The 17,302-nt window shown below is 44.2% G+C and overlaps 1 protein-coding gene across 4 annotated transcripts in view; it reads right to left on the bottom strand.

Annotated features, from left to right (window-relative positions):
• Positions 1 to 1,609: 1,609 nt before the first annotated feature.
• LRRC63 (leucine rich repeat containing 63) overlaps positions 1,610 to 17,302 on the bottom strand; it is a 48,944-nt gene continuing 33,251 nt past the window's right edge. For 2 of the 4 annotated variants that reach the window (XM_042842709.2, XM_042842710.2), the window contains exons 8-10: positions 7,914 to 7,997; positions 4,204 to 4,443; positions 1,610 to 2,796 (exon numbers count right to left, since the gene is read on the bottom strand). In XM_042842709.2, the coding sequence (XP_042698643.2) occupies positions 2,613 to 2,796; positions 4,204 to 4,443; positions 7,914 to 7,997 (508 nt within the window). In that variant the 3' untranslated portion in view covers positions 1,610 to 2,612. The remainder of the gene's footprint in view (positions 2,797 to 4,203; positions 4,444 to 7,913; positions 7,998 to 17,302) is intronic. The other 2 variants (XM_065593540.1, XM_065593539.1) reach the window with 2 other exon arrangements.

Here is a 17,302-nt window from a genome sequence, read left to right as displayed (position 1 = left end):
GTTCTGTATTAATATGCCTAGTAAGGAATCTCTTTGTCAGAAAACATTTCCTGAATCTTTTTTGTTGTTTGTATTGTTACAGACATACTTGTGGACAGGTATTTTGAAATAAATTGCCAAAATAATTGAAAGTGGCATAATTATATTGTGTTATTTTGACAAATAAAATATGCAGAATTTTGCAGAATATTTTCTGCAGAATTTTTAGGTGCAGAATTCCCCCAGGTGTACAGGTCAGTTTAGTCTTAGCCCTTTTGGGGGGTAACAAAGTCCAACAAATAAAAGTTCAAATATGCTGACAAAAAGTTCTTCAGTCCTCAGAAACCTGTAGTCCTCACACCTTTCTTTCAGGGCTCTCCATCATCCTTGGCCCTTTCTCAGAGCTTCACACCACTTTACCAGTGGCTGGTAGGGAAACCCAGCCCTCCTACTCCACTGAGCTCCAGTCCAGGGACCATAGGTCAGACTGGCAAAGTTCATGGCCCCAGATTTCTTGCTGTCACCTCCTTAGGACACATCTACACTTAAAATGCTGCATTGGCCAACTTGTGCTGCTGTAACACTTTAATGAAGATGCTGTAAGTTGACAGGAGAGAACTCTTGTGGGTGTAGTTAATCCACCTCCTTGAGAGGTGGTAGCTACATTGATGGGAGAAGTTCTCTCACCAACATAGTGTTGTCAACACAGGAGGTTAGGTTGGTATAACTATGTCGCTCAGGGGTGTGAATTTTTCACACCCCTGAGTGATGTAGTTATACCAACATAGGTCTGTAGTGCAGACCAGACCTTAGACTTCTTCCTCCCCTACCTCACTCACCTTACCGCCTTCTCCCCTACAACCTCTCTAGGTTATTCTTACTTTCAGGGCCCTCACCTGGAATCCCCCAACAAAATCCCAAACCCACAATTAAAATTTAACCCCACTTCTGCCTTCCTTGGGCTTGACCTTTCATCCCTCTTTCAGTTCCCCTGCTGTATTCCCTGACTGACTCCCAGGACTCCCTCCTTAGAAGTCCAGCTGTTACTTTCTTTCAGGGCATACCTCTAGAACCAGCTCCACCCCAGTGGCTGCTCCCTGTCTCTCCTAGCCATATACCAGCCTTCTCTACACACAGGCAAGGATCCCAGGGCTTACTCCTCAACTGTCCTGGTCTCTCTAATCCCAGAGAGTGACTGAAGACTTACTTTTTCTCCCCCCACAGCATTCTTCTACTCTGGGTTCCCTCTCTAATAACCACAACCCAGTTTGGCTTCTTCTCTAATTATGTCTGGCTCACCCTCCAGTTGCCACCACGTGGGTTAAAATTGGTCTCTCAGGCCCCCATTAACCCCTTCATGGTCTGTGTGGGATAAACACCATTATAACTTCAAACAAGCAAAATGCTGAACTATGAGCATTTCTGCTGTGACTATACTTCCCTGAAATAGAGGAGATTCTGGGGAAAGACATCAGCCATAAAAGATCTCTCCACAGATGCCACCAAAATCGTGTGCTCCTATTGGCTGCTGCTGCTGGTCATTTTGAGGACAGCAAGCCCATCAAATCAAAACTGGCAACGGAGGGTGAAGAAATTCAGACTTCCTACTTAGGAAATCTGACAGACAATCTTTTGAAATTTGCAGAGCAAATTTTTCTCCTGCCCTCAAGTTTAAGTTTTATTAATTTTCCAGCAACCAATGTTTTGTATTTGACAATGTCACATTATATACAATGTTATTAAAAGCAGACATAGCCCCAAAAATCCTTTAAATACAAATTACAGGGTTCCTTTGGCAATCTCCTATCTTAGATTTTCACATTAAAAAAATTAAGGACTATACAAACATATACATACATGTAATCGGCCAGACATTAGACTATTGGAGTCTCTCTCGTATTCAAATAAATGAGAACGCTATCTAGCAAACTTCACTTTAGCGTGAATTTCCTTTATCAAAGCTATTTGTAATAAAATATGCACTATGGCCAAGATTTCCAAAAGCAACTAGTGATTTTGGATGCCAACCTGAGACAATTTAACAAGGTCTGATTTTCGGACTGAGTGCTCAGCACTTTCTGAAATATCAGGCCTCCTTGAGGTGTCTCCAGTTGGGTATCCAAAAATCATTAGTTTTTGAGAATTTTAGCCCACATACAGATTCTGCACCTGGATTACCACCAGTATATTAAGTATGGGTTGCAGACATGTTCAAGAGGCACCTTTTTGTAATTGTGCATTTAAGTTACTAATAGCCAACTTAGTGTAGCACTTTAAAGCACTTTTTATACCAGTGGAAAAAAGCAGTTTTACTAGCATACTTTAATCATGTTCTATTCAAATCAAAACCAGGTTACAGCCACACTATTCCTCTGGGAGCTATGGGTCTGTCTACACAGCACATGAGAAGGCTAGTGAGTGATCCCGAACAAACCTAAACAGACAAAGACTCCTTTCGAAATAAAAATAGAACATTTAGGCCAGAAAGCAGCTTAAGGAGTATATGATAATTGCACAGAGAAAGTGATCCTAAACATTCCAGTATCACAAGCTATTTTCTTGTACAACATGACCTACAAGACCTCATATTTCTTAACTGCATTACATCATCAGTTTCTCTGCTGCAACCCAGATCAATTTCCATAAAGCATTCGAGTCAAAGAGTCAGTCTGAGACATGAAGCTGCTGTAACAGGATGGTGAGCAGGCATTAAAGAGAAAAGGAAGTTTGCGGAATCTAAATATGTTCCTGCAAGATCGAATGAGACGAAGTCCTTGACCATACAAGGGTCCTTTGCAGCAGTCACAGACTCTACAGCTAAAATGGAGAGAAAAATGAGTTAGAAACATTGCACATGACTATACACACACAGTACATTCCAGTCAGGGCCGGCTTTAGGAAGTGCGGGGCCCGATTCGAATAGTTTCGACGGGGCCCCGACAGGGATGACTAAAAAAAACCCACGTTAAAAAAAAGCACGTGGGGCTTGTACTCACCAGGCGGCACTCCTAGTCTTTGGCGGTGGGTCCTTCACTTGTTCCGGGTCTTCGGCAGCACTGAAGGACCCGCCGCCAAAGACCTGGAGCGCCGCCGGGTGAGTAAAAATTAAAAAGGTGCCTCTAGCCAGGGAAAGGATTCTCTGCCACTTGCCCCGCACTCTGGGCGACCCTGCCACTGGGTGCAGGGCCCTCTTAAGCGTGGGGCCCGATTCGGGGGAATTGGTGGAATTGGCCTAAAGCCGGCCCTGATTCCAGTATCAGAGGGGTAGCTGTGTTAGTCTGAATCTGTAAAAAGCAACAGAGGGTCCTAACTAACTGTTAGTCTTAAAGGTGCCACAGGACCGTCTGTTGCTTAGTACATTCCAGTTCACTTTCTGCATCCTCAACTAGAAATTAAGGGATCTAGCTGGCCTCAGATTGATTCTGAGACTGATGGTTATGGAAAGTTCCTGCACTTCCTGAACTACATTATGGTGTAGGCTGCTCTCTATTCCAAGGCGGTAATTACTCTAGCCCCAAGGGTGTAGTTATTCTTGTATGGCTCCAGTGGGGAAGGAGGAGAAGTGGAAGTCTGAGGCAGACAAAATGAAGATAGAGAGATGCAGTGCATGGGTGGAGATAGCGCTGCCACTCCCAGAAATGGAGCTGGTATTTCTTTCAACTTAGGTTGTTCTGAAGCTCACAGCTCTCTTGAACAGACTGGTTCAGTGCACAACCTCAACATGAGGCTGCAGCAAACATTTCTGGCTGGAATATACTATGGTGATAGGTGGCAGTACAGAACCCTAAGCTAGTTAAATGGATCAAAGCAGTCATTTGCACATGATGTTTGATGAACTTGATTAAATGTACAGTTCCATGTATTATCAAAAATACATAGGTCTGGTATGCATTCAGATACATGCTTAGTATACCTGCATGGGACTTGTTATATATTGACCAATAAGTAACAGCAATATTATTGATCAGCATTATTTTAGTTTAATGTGAAGATGTCAATAACTTCTCTTAGCCTATTCTGTGGCTCACAATGCATGGCATGCAGCTCCTACAGTGGAGATCTACAGAGGTGGTTTCATGATGGAGAAAGTACACATTACCAGGTCTAAAGCTGGTGTCGTTCTGACATTGCCAGAATAAGTGATTAGGGGCCATTGGTACATTTCTTGTGTAACCAAAACTCCCATGGAAGCCAGAGTGGCAGCTGGAGATTTTTGTCACTTACTTGTTTAATATTTCTTGAGTATCCTTTGAGATCTCAGTATATCTTTGCCACATGTTGTTTCTGGAGAAGCAAAGGGCAGCCAGATCAGTAAGTCTCTGTGGTTGGTTCTGGCTGTTTTCTTTCCATAAGAAGGGATGCATTAAATTATTTTCTGTGTAAAGGAGTTTCAGGGGAAGTTTCAAAACCTCACAAGGCAAAGCACAAAGCTGATTTCCTTCAACATTCAGACACTCCAGTGCTCTGTAATTTTAAAGACCACCAAATTATGTACACAATTCATCTCAGCTATAATTGTACACACAGCCTACTTCCCACTTGCTGAGTTACTGCACCAAGATGGCACAAGTATCTGTATGTATAGAAGGCTAAGATTTAAAAAAAAAATACATTTTAAGTGTTGATGCAATGATGTGCACAAAGAGAATTATTTTCCAAAGTACAATTTAAACAACTAGTGCAACTGGAAATAAGGGATTGTGTGTGTATCCAACGGAATGCTTAAGCAGGGCCGGCTCTAGGCACCAGCAAAACAAGCTGGTGCTTGGGGCGGCACATTTTTAGGGGCGGCATGGCCGGCGACAGAATGCCGCCCCTAAAAATGTGCCCCGGCCTCCGTAGCTCACCTCCGCTGCTGCTGCCACGGCGCGCGAAACAGTTGATTCGCGTGCTGCTGCTCCCCCTCCCTCCCAGGCTTGGGCGCCTGGGAGGGAGGGGGAGAAGCGGCGCCCGCGCCGCGGCCACTCGGAGTCTCCCCCTCCCTCCCAGGCTCTCAAACCTGGGAGGGAGGGGAGATCCCGAGCGGTCGTTTCGCGCGCCGCTGCTACCCCTCCATCCCAGGCTTGAGAGCCTAGGGGGAGGAGGCAGGGCTGGGGATTTGGGGAAGGGGTGGAATTGAGGCAGGGCAGGGGGTGGGGTAATTAAATAAGAGGGGGGGCGGCCAAAATTGTTTTTGCTTTGGGCTGCAAAAATCCTAGAGCCGGTCCTGTGCTTAAGACAGGTCTCCAAAACACACACACAGGCCATCATCAGATTGCTCAAAAACTTAATGGTAAGTGTGTATGTTCTTAACTTCACACTCTTGCTTATTAACATGTAAGTATACTTCAATATCTGCCCTCCTTCTGCTCACATAGACAGCTGCTGATATACCCACAAACTTTCTAACCAAAAACAGAGACAGATTGACCTTTTGTGGGAAAAAAATTCCTCTTGCATACTGTCACAGTTTAGGGCAATGGCACCTGTTTTCCCCCTCTACAGTCCAGCAAGGGGAACCGTTCTCAAGTTACCAGCTCTCCCAGTCATTAGCTGTTCTGGGCAGAGACCCATCTCTCTCTCCCTTCTGACTGGAGTATCTCCAGGATGTACAGTTCCCTGCCTTCACTGTGTTACTCCCAGCACAGACAAGTTGCCCAATGGCACCTACGTGCTTTCTCTTTAGGGATGGTTAACAGGTGTAATTGTTGCACTTATAAGGTATCATACAGCACTTCCTATGCAAACCTACTTTATTCTTAAGTTACAAAGCATTACAGAAAAAACATATTAAAACAATAAAAGAATCTACACACATACTAATAAACAGACCAATCCTCACCCCAGACCTAACATGGGCTCTGGAAGGAGCAGTCCTTCAACACCCCACATTAAGGGTTGCTTTTTAGAAACAAATGAATCACAGCTTCAGTTCAGAACATGCCAACAGTCATATGGGGCCTCAGTGGGCCCTGCCCTTCCAACCCTTCCCTAGAGCAGTGGTTCTCAACCAGGGAGACATATACCCCTGGGGGTCAGGGCCGGTGCAACGTATTAGGTGATCTAGGGTGCTAGCATTTGGGGGGGGTGGCATTTTCTTCAGCGGCGACTGCGGCAGCCGGATCTTTGGCTGCCCCGGTCGTCGTCGGAGCAGAAGTGAGCTGGGGTGGGAAGCTGCCACACTGCTCCCCGGGCGGGGGGAGCTGCCTCAGGGTAGAGGGGGGGTGGGGAGCTGCCACGGGGGAGGTGCCTCAGGACGGGGGGGGTGGGGAGCTGCCACAGGGCTCGGGGAGGGGGCGGAGCAGAGGTGAGCTAGGGTGGGGAGCTGCCGCACGGCTCCCTGGGCCAGGGGGTGGGGAGCTGCCACGGGGGGGCGCCTCAGGGCAGAGTGGGCAGGGGAGCTGCTGCAGGAGGCAGCGCCTCAGGGCGGGGAGCTGCCACAGGGCTCGGGGAGGGCGCAAGGTGGAAGTTTCGCCTAGGGCGCGAAACATCCTTGCACCGGCCCTGCTGGGGGTATGCAGTGGTATTCCACGGGGTACATCAACTCATCTTGATATTTGCTTAGTTTTACAACAGGCTACATAAAAACACAAGCTAAGTCAGCACAAACTAAATTTCATAGACAGTGACTTGTTTATACTGCTCTATATACTGAAAAGTGCAATATTTATATTCCAATTGATTTATTTTATAATTATATGGTAAAAATGAGAAAGACAGTAATTTTTCAGGAATAGTGGGCTGTGACAGTTTTGTATTTTTATGTTTAATTTTATAAGCAAATAATTTTGAAGGGAGGTGAAATCTGGGGGTACACAAGACAAATCAAACTCCTGAAAGCGGTACTGTAGTCTGAAAAGGTTGAGAGCCACTGCCCTAAAGGACTGGGGCCCTTCCTGGAACACGGGTCCTGTCCGTTTGCTGGATCAGGAAGAAGGCCATGAGCCAGTTTAAAACCAGGCTGTTTATCCAAAAACCTTTTCTTTGTCTAAAAACCCTTTCTTTGTCTGTTGGTCCCTGGAGAATCCACTCTGAACTGGTATATGTGAATCTCTCCAGAGGGTGGCTTCAAAGGGTTTATAATGGAAGAAGTATATTAGCATCCCCATCCCTACTAGAGAAGGTACATACAATGCCACAATAACACATATACAATTGCTTTTAATACAATATACCCCAAAGGTGTTAACCTTAATTCTAAAAGGTATCTGAATTCTATGTTTTTTTCAGAAAAACCTTTTCCATCTGTCACAAAGTTTCTGTTGTATCATTCCCATGAAGCCAAAGTATTAACCTCCCCTGCCTATCACACACAAACACACTGAGGATATGTCTACACTGCAAGTGAAGGTGTAATTGTGGCACAGGAGACGTACCTGTGCTAGCTTTAACCTAGCTAATGTGTAATAATAGTAGTGAAGAAATGGGAGCATGGGCTAGCAATCAGTGTACAAGGGGATCCCGGGTATGTATTCTGGTGCCCATGCTAAAACCCCTGCACCCACATGGTCACTACAATTGTTACCCATGCTAGCCGGATTAAAGCTAGCGCACGTATGCCTACCTGCACTGCAATCACACCTTCACTTGCATATTCTGAGAAAGACAATGTGGTTTACATGATTTGGGTGCATACAATTACAGGGCTCATGCATGCAAATTAGGCAAGTGCACATGCATATGGGCACAATGATCATAATTTGTGTGAAGTTACCTGATTTACAAGCATAATCATGATATTTAAGCAACTGGACACACATTTAATCGTAAAAATCAGACCCCTGTCACAGGGCAGTGGGCCAGATTGTGATTTCTGTTATATTGGTGCAAATCCAGAGTAAATCCATGGACATCAGTGGCGTTACTCCAGATTAACTAATAACAATCAACTTCCTAATAGGCTCACAATATTTTTACACATAGGTCTGGTTCCAGTGTATATTATGTATCAATACCTGAGATTCCTGATTTCATGAGGGATAACGCTAATATCATTGAAGGAAACATCCAGATAACTAAGATATGGTAATAAAAACAGCCTGAAAGAGAGAAAACACAGTACATTACAGAAGAACTAGTTAAATACATTGATCTATGCTAACTGATATATTGTCTATATCTTATTTATATCTACTGTGGCAGAGCTCTGACCTTGTCCCCATGGGTCCTGCGCTTCTAGGCGGTATATGCTAGCCTCAGTGGCTCACTGTGACCCTCCACGTAGCCCTTCTCTCTCTAGAGCCAGGGTTACAGTCTACTGAGCCCTTTTCATCATAAGCCAGCAAGGAGGTTGGTGAGAGAACTCCCACAGTCTCTGTTGTCCCTAGGGCTTGTTTTAGAACAGTTTAGCCTCCTGTCCTGACAGGGGCCTGACTTCCCCTCCCAGGAGGTGTTCCTCTAGTGGTGGGTTGGGGGGAACCCAGGCCCACCCTCTACTCCGGGTTCCGGCCCAGGGACCCTAATGGTAGCAGCTGTTGGCAGCCAACCTTTCACTGCCAGCATTGCTACATTTCCCTGGGCCACTTCCCCACAGCTCTCCTGCTTCTCCCTTCTTCATCCTTACCTTAGGGCTCTCTTATCAATAATTTGAGGGTATCTTCATTAACCAGCCACACTACCTCTCCTCTGGCTCCCTGGCTCTCCTCTGCCTGACTGGAATGAACCCTTTTTAGAGTATCAGCGGGGCCTTAATTAGAGTCAGGTGGTCACATTAGCTTAATGGCCTCACCTGACTCTTTGCAGGTTAATTGGAGTCAGGTGTTCTCATTAGCCTGGAGCAGCCCCTGCTCTGATCAATCAGGGAACAGAAAACTGTTAATCCAGTGGCCAGTATATCTGCCTTCTGCTATTCTGCTGTACCCAACTGGCCTGAGTCTATCACACTACCTATAAAATCTGTGATGGGGCAGCTGCTATCAGTGTTAACTGTTGAAAGTTTAAAAAGACTGATTTACTCCCATACAGGTGTCTGGAAGGGAAGAAGTCCTTTCAAAACCATCCATTTCTTAGGCTCATGGTGGTCAAAAATGAGCAGAAAACAGAAAACATTCCACTAAGATGTGGTGTCACCCCAAAATTGGAAATAACTCCAGGCACAGAAAACAGAAAACATTCCACTAAGATGTGGTGTCACCCCAAAATTGGAAATAACTCCATGCACAGAAGCTAATGTGCTGACAATATAAAGCAATATTATGAGTGAAATAGCTGCATTATGAATTTATTCCGAACAGGATTCCTCCTCACCTCCCTCCTTGGTGTGTGTGTGTGTGTTTGTGAGCCAAAATCCCCACCCAGAGAGAGCGAGAGAGAAAGGTTGAAGTACTGGTAGGTTAAGAGTCCCAAAGCGTATTCAACTCCTTCAACTCCTATACTATATTCTGCAAATCCTCAGAGGAGTCACTTGAGTGAAGCCAGCAAATGGTACACAATAGCAGCAAGACAATCAGCCAACTGTACTGTCACTGCTGGCAAGAGGTTCAAAGAGCCACACAGAGACAGACCTGATAGGTGTATTAGGCTGAGGACTGTGGCATTGGGTTTTCCTGTGTAACCATGGCCTGTGTGCATTTGACAGGCCAATGCAAGGAGTAGAATAAGCCCAAGCAGTGGCTCCATTAGAGACCTCTAGAAATTGTGAAAATATTATTCTCCAGTACTATTTGTTACTAGCTGTGATGCTGGCAGGCCAGGTACCAGCTCATGCGAAGGGCCAGGCCCTCACTGAACACTAACAAATACATAGCTGGAAACCAGTCTGACTTACCTGGGTGTTAGTATTGTTAAGATAAATATTAGAGTTGTAAGAATGTGTTTGGTGTTTAGACCTTATGAATAGTGTAGGATGCTGCATGTGCGAAAAAAATGGAACCAGCTGTGAAGCAACTCAGAATACCATGGCTCTACTGTCGCGACAAAAAATATGTTTTGTGTTGTTTGTCTTGTCTTGTTGCTAGCATTGTTGTGTATTGTGTTTTTTTTTTAAAAGAGATTACTATATTAGGAAAAAAAATCATGAACATAAAATTTAAGCACAAAATAAAATTACCAAGGCTACAGAAGTGGTATGTAGGTGTGGACCCCCCAAGGTTATAGATGCAGACAATGGGGTGCATTTGTGGGGGAAATTTTTACCATGATGATGCATGCTTTGGGAATTAAACAAAAGTTTCATATCCTGTACTGACCCCAATCCTCAGGACAGGTGGAAAGAATGAATCACACCATAAAGAGGCACTGCGAAAAGTAGTAGACCACACCGGTAAGAACTGGCCTGAAAAGCTGCCCTTGATCCTGGCTGCCATCTGCAGCAGTGACAGGCTGAAGCCAAAAATCCAGCTGTACCAAACTGGCAACCGATGCGGTTAATGATTAATCCTGAATGCCTCACTAGAGATTCTGAAGAACACCCTAGAGCAACCCAGCATGACTACTTTCAGTGGCTTAAACAATTGCAAGAAGACAAAACTATCTTACAATATAGGGTGAATCATGCCATTGAACAAATGAATACAAAATTGTACAAGCAAAAAGTCACCGACTCTGAGCTATGGGAAGCCGGTGACCAGGTAATGTATTTAAAGCTAGGGAAAAAGGATCATGCCCTGGATTCTAAGTGGACAGGTCCCTATTCCGTAGTTGACCATCTTGGCCCACTAGTGTACCATATTGAAAAAGACGGCAAACTTAAGTGGGTTCATGTGTCACAGATAAAATTGTTTTCCTAATTTGTTTGTGTTTAATTATTACACAATTATATTTAATATTTTATATATTTTATATTATATTACATATTATATTTAATATGGACTAGAAGTATACCTGCCAATAATCACGTGAATTTCTCACGATAGAGATTCCCTCACACACTACCTGATCCTAAGGGAGTCCTGCCAGAAACCTGCTAAGGGTAAGATGTTGTTATTTTGGGGGATATTCATAAGCTTTTGGGGTTCAGGGATAACATATGTACATTGGGGGCTACAATAGTTTAATTGGACAGAGTGGAACAGGGTTCAGGAAATACCCATACATAACAATACCCTGTATGGGACCTTCACACAAATTACATTGCAAGCCTGAGTTAATATAACCAATGAGGATCATGACTGCGTGATTGAGGTGATAACCCCTATGGAGCCGATTATGGATTTGAATCCTTTTTGTGAACCCAGTGAACCTGGTTCACACACCTTTCTACCATTCACACCAGGACCATTAGAGGCGTGCACGATTACAGTGTGGGTGAACAAAACTATTTTTGTGGGCAACCTAACAGTGCTACTGTTAAACGGCCTTCCAATCATGGAAAGTCCCTACCCACATTTACTTAAGAAATAACCACCAATTAAGGCATACATGGCACCCAGGATAACAACGCTACACATCACAGTTAATTGGACAAAGGATAATGTAACCATCACACGGCCCGAATGTGCACCATACAGCACCCCCTTATTCAACGCTTGGTATGGCTCTTTGAAACAAAAACATTCTCCCCTTCAAGGGAAGAGAGCTCTAGCCAGTACTATACTGGGAGGCAGAGGAGCTGGAACAGGAATATTAAATTCAGTGGATCTGGAAGCATTAAAAACAAAGGCCTGTGCGGTAGAAGCTTTACACCACAGAATAGCAAAAAGGCAAGAACACCAAATCACTGAGTTGGTACAGACAGGGGTGGAAACGTTAAATCTACAGTGGCACACTTGGGACCACATCAATCATCCATTTTGGGCTTACTATGCGAGACATAGCTGATAAAATAGCTATAGCCTTATGGTGTTCTGAGCAACAGCTGTTAGCCATTGTTTTAACAGAAAGAGAGATGGATTGGATTCGAGCCAAGGATATGTCTGCCTTAACTCCCCTTCTCAGCAGACAGAGAAATAATCTTCTCCTCCCTTATATTTCAGAATGGTATAAGCTTATGGACTCAGACGTATACACAAACACCCTAATTGGACACATTGCTAGCCAGGTGATGCGGATTCACCCTGCCAGATACCTGAACACCCTATAGTCTTTCTTAGCACTCCCAACCCTACAGGGAAGGCATATTTGGGCCCCACGATTGGCAGGAATGTATTTAAATAATAAAGAAGAAATCAATGATCGCCCCATGGGTATAAAAAAATGGACTACTCGACAGTGGATATGCCCCAACTTGGCAATTTTAGAGGAGCATTGCGCCGTTCAAATAAAAAATTTAGCAACATGCTACTGGGATGAACTAGATAATAGCACCACCAAAGTATACTGTGATGGGGAAAATTATGTTTGTATTATTGGACTGGAAAAAATTGTGTGGCAGGAAAAGTATACTCAGAGGCCACCTGTACAACAATGTATGTGCAATGTGACAATATTGCGAACTCCCACCATGACTTACTAATTTCCAGTTCATAAAAATAAGGATGTTAACCTAGTAGATACCAATAATATGCCCTGAGTTTTATTTTTATTTTGGGGGTTAATTGGACCACTTCATACCAATGGCTAGCAGGGAATAAGCAGATTAGTCAATTAACTGCAGCAACCCGGACAAAAGTACTAACACGAAGTCTGGCTATTTTGCACCAAGGAACTGAAATTCTGAAAGTATCCACACAAGCTCAACAAATGATGGTGCACCATTGGTATGGCATTTTTAGAGGCTGCTCCCCTTCATGGACATCAGTTTTAAATATTATGATTCATCTCATAATTGTTTTCTTTGTACTAATTGGAACAATATTTGTCATAATGTGCATTATGTGCTGTTGGATGAAAAGAATGTACCTCAGATTAAAACCACAAGGGCAGGTCTACACTGCATTGGTATAGCTGCACCGATGCAGCTATGCCGCTATAGCACTTAAATGAAGACTCCCATACACTGATGGAAGAGAGCTCTCCCGTTGGCATAGTTAATACATCTCCCCGCTAAGCTCTCCGGTTGACATAGTGCTCTCTACACAGGGGTTACCGTCAATATACTATGTCACTCAGGGGTGTGGATTTTTCACATTCCTGAGTAGTGCAGTTATATGGACGTAGGTCTGTAGTGTAGAACTGGCCTCAAACAGGAAAAGAAGTATTAATTAACGTAAAGTGCTAGTCCTTCAGACAAGAGAGTCTTTGAAACCAAATGAGCCATTGTAAGACATCAAAAGGACAAAGACTGTTGATTGCCCTCCTGTAACGATGCTGGTTCTGGCGGGACCCAACTGAGAGTGCCAATTCAGGACAAATTGCTAAAACAGGGCAGTCACCGCCCAAAGCTGGGGTTTTTCCACCTCTAAGGCAAACCAAACCAGCCAGACAAAGAAGACGTTGATCTTACCCCACTGGCTAACCACAAGTCACACAAGCAATTGCCTTAGACACTCCAGTTTCCCAGTATCACCACCAGTGCCACTCGTTATGGGGACAAATGGTTATGAAAACCAATACCCTAATAAAAGAAAAAAGGTTCTCTCGATCCCGAAGGACCAAGCCCCACACCCAGGTCAATATACAAATCAGATCTTACCCACAAATCACGCTGTTGCCAATCCTTTAGAATCTAAAATCTAAAGGTTTATTCATAAAAGGAAAAAGTTAGACATGAGAGTTAGAATTGGTTAAATGGAATCAATTACATACAGTAATGGCAAAGTTCTTGGTTCAGGCTTGTAGCAGTGATGAAATAAACTGCAGGTTCAAATCAAGTCTCTGGAATACATCCCCAGCTGGGATGGGTCATTCAGTCCTTTGTTCAGAGCTTCAGTTTGTAGCAAAGTCCCTCCAGAGGTAAGAAGAAGGATTGAAGACAAGATGGAGATGAGGCATCAGCCTTTTATAGTCTTTTCCAGGTGTAAGAACACCTCCTTGTTCTTACTCTGGAAAATTACAGCAAAATGGAGTCTGGAGTCACATGGGCAAGTTCCTGCATACTTTGCTGAGTTACAAGGCGTATCTGCCTTCTCTCAATGGGTCAATTGTATAGCTGATGGTCCTTAATGGGCCATCAAGCAGGCTAGGCAGAGCTAACACCAACTTGTCTGGGATGTCTCCCAGAAGCATAGCTTAAGTTTGAAATACAGACAGTATAGAGCCAATATTTATAACTTCAACTACAAAATTGATACACACATATAGACAACATAATCATAACCAGCAAACCATAACCTTGTCTTAGACACCTCATTTGACCCCCTTTATACAAGATTTGGTGCCACTACAGGACTTTGGTTGCAACCATGTTCTATATGGTCCCAGTTCAAATCAATAACATGACACCTCCCCACTCAGGTGAAGAGGAATCAGGAGCCGACACTTGTTCTATCAGTGTGGACTCTGGGGAGAAGGGGATAAAAATCCCTGACAAGGAGAAACTGGATCTTTATACATCTGGACTCTGAGAGGCAAGGATTCCTAAACATAAGCAAGCGATCCCCATGCTGCTTGGCATGGGTCAGTCCTAAAGCACATATAGAGCTGCTTATTATAGAAGCTGATATTACCTTTTTAAATCCAAGACTGTAACTAATTTGTGTCTGTATGTTTCTTGCTTTAACCTTGTAAATAACTCTTTTTTTTAGTTAATAAAACTTTGTTTTATTACACGATTGGCTATTGCCTTGATTTGAGATCGGAGTACAACTGACCTGGGGTAAGAGATTGGTCCTTTGAGACTGGAAGTAACCTGAATATTGTTGTGATTTTTGGTGTAAAGTGACCATCTGTCACATAGTCCAGCTTGCCTGCGTGGCAAGATAGATTGGAATGCTCAAGGCGACCGTCTTTGACTCCATGGTAAGACTGTTCTAGTGCTTTAGGAGTTCACACTTGTTACTGGGTTGGTGAAATGTAATTATAGAACAACCAGTTTGGGGCGTCTGCCCTGCTTTTTAACAGTCTGTCCTGAGGTTGCCACTTTTGGTCAGGAGCCACTCCAGCCAGCGTGACACAAATACTAAAATAGCACTGAAGCCTCAATCAAGGTCAGGCACTGTGCAACTACACAGTAAGAGCGAGAGCTTACAAACTAGATATGAAAGATGGAGGGTAGAGGAAAAGGGGTACCTACAATTAAAAAGCAAAGCGATCAGGGAAAGGTTGGGAAAGCCATGATCTGAAGTTTGTTTTATCGACTATCTTATGGGAAACGGCCCAAGGATGGTGGAGTGGATGAGTTGAGGAAAGCATGGGTGAAGGAAAGGGAATAAAAGTACTGAGGTGGGAGGCAGGAAAAGAGAGTTAGGAGTACAGAGGGTTGGAATTATACAATGAGCCTTCCTTACACAGAAGATCCACGGCTTTTTACATATCTTTACATGGCATAAATATAACAATGCATCCTGCCAATTTCAATGAATGCACGCCACTACTTTGCATCCAGTAAATATATTATTAAAATTTTCCAGCTTCTTGTTAGGCAATTAGGTTGCTTGGTTTCACTTCTACAGCAGTTCTTCCCATATTGTAATGAATCATTTGTTTTGCAAGATATCAAATGTTCTTTCCCTTCCCAGCCACCTGTAAGCTGTGTTTTAGGGAACTTAATGTTAAATGGTTTACAAGGCAATCATTTCAGGAGTAGAGAGGAGCATTATTTTTGACTATTGTTGATTAGTGGAAATTAGTTGTGTGTCTTTCTTTCACTTTCTGTGCACTGTCTTCTCAATTAAACCCAATAAATAAATTTGCCAGAAGAATAGTAGTTGAGTTACAGAATTCCTTATGATATATCCATAACTAACAAGGACAATACCAAAGAAGGAAGATCTACAGATCACTTAAAGAGGCAGTGCCAAGAGAAAAGAGGTTATATGTAGATATATAATAAAATTTCAGGATTGTCACCTGGTTGTGGTCTGATCTACACTACAAAGTTAGGTCAACCTTGCCTTGCATCGACCTACACTTAAATTTGTCTCCCTCCGAATGTAAGTGCCCCATTACAGAGATGCAGTAACACCACTTACCCAAGCAGCGGTGAGCCATGGTAACGTACTGGGGTTGAGGAACCACAAGCGTAGACACTGCATTACTTATGTCGACGCTATCAGTCCTCCTGCAGCTGTCCCATAATGCCTGACACTGACCACTCTGGTCACAATTGTGAACTCTATTGCCCAGGGGTCTGGAGACCCGAAGGCCTCCCGCCCCTCTAAAGTCCTGGGAGTTTTTGAAATACCTTTTCATGATTGTCCAGCCTGGTAAACACACCTACCAGCTCTCCATTGTTGTATGCAACTGCCTAGCTGACCATGCCAGCTTCACGCCCAGAGATGCTCTGGCTTGGAGTAGACAGGAGGTATTGGATCTCCTGGGCCTGTGGGGAGAAGAGGCTGTGCAGGCGCAGCTACAGACTAGCCATAAAAATGTGGACACCTACGAGCAGATTGTACAGGGGATGCAGGAGAAGTGGTATGGCAGGGATCAGCAGCAGTGCTGCATGAAAGCAGAGTGTGGCAGGAATACCATAAGGTCAGGGAGGCCAACAGTTGATCCAGTGCCAAGCCTCATACCTGCCGCTTTTACAAAGACCTGCATGCCATACTTGGTGGACACTCCATCACCCACAGACAACCCTGGATACCTTTGAGGAGCCCGTCAGAGGTCCCTGGCATGAACAGCGAGGAAGAGGAGGAAGAGAGATATGTAGCTGTGGGGTGCAGCTATGCCGCAATCCAGAGCCTGTTTGAGATTTGCTTGCAGACCAGTGAATCCTGGCAGTTGAGCAGGGTAAGCCCAATGCAGGGGAAGGAACCTTGGATAAATGTGTAAATGTATTTCCCATTACGGTGATGTACTAATGAAGCCCCCAACTTAACAGGACACAGCTATCGACGTTTCATTAAATTTACTCATACTACAAAGAGAAGTGGAGTTGTTTATGTGCTTTTCATTTCCCTGTACAGTTAGGCAGGGCGGACCATGTGAAGCAGTTTGTTTATGTACACAGGGGTGTCCCTTGAATCCTCCAGAGAGATCTTGATGAAACTTGCATGGAGGTACTCTGCGATCCCCTCCTTATTTCTTCCTCTGAGGTAGGATGTTTTCCCATGCCAGTCGGTGATTACTGCAATGGTGCCAGCCCATGTTAACAGGCCAGCACCATATGGGCCTGAGCAGCTTCGGGCAGTCAGCAGCAGCTGTGCTCTCTGTGCCTTTGTTCCTCTCCGGAGTGAGATATCTGCTACAATCACGACCACCTGTGCACAATGGTGCCATTGTTCAGTGCCATTGCCATATACTCATGGTTTTATACAACTGAGCAATTCCTGTCTCATTTCCCTCACCTGTGGTGGGCCATGCTCACCATGTTTGGTGCTGTGAGTGGTGCCATGCACAAGCACTCCAAAGCAGAAGTGTCAAT

This window comes from Chrysemys picta, chromosome 1, assembly GCF_011386835.1.
Source record: "Chrysemys picta bellii isolate R12L10 chromosome 1, ASM1138683v2, whole genome shotgun sequence".
Classification (NCBI taxonomy): Eukaryota; Metazoa; Chordata; order Testudines; family Emydidae; genus Chrysemys; species Chrysemys picta.
The sequence above is the reverse complement of the archived record's forward strand: the minus strand, read 5'-3'. Positions and strand labels throughout refer to the sequence as shown.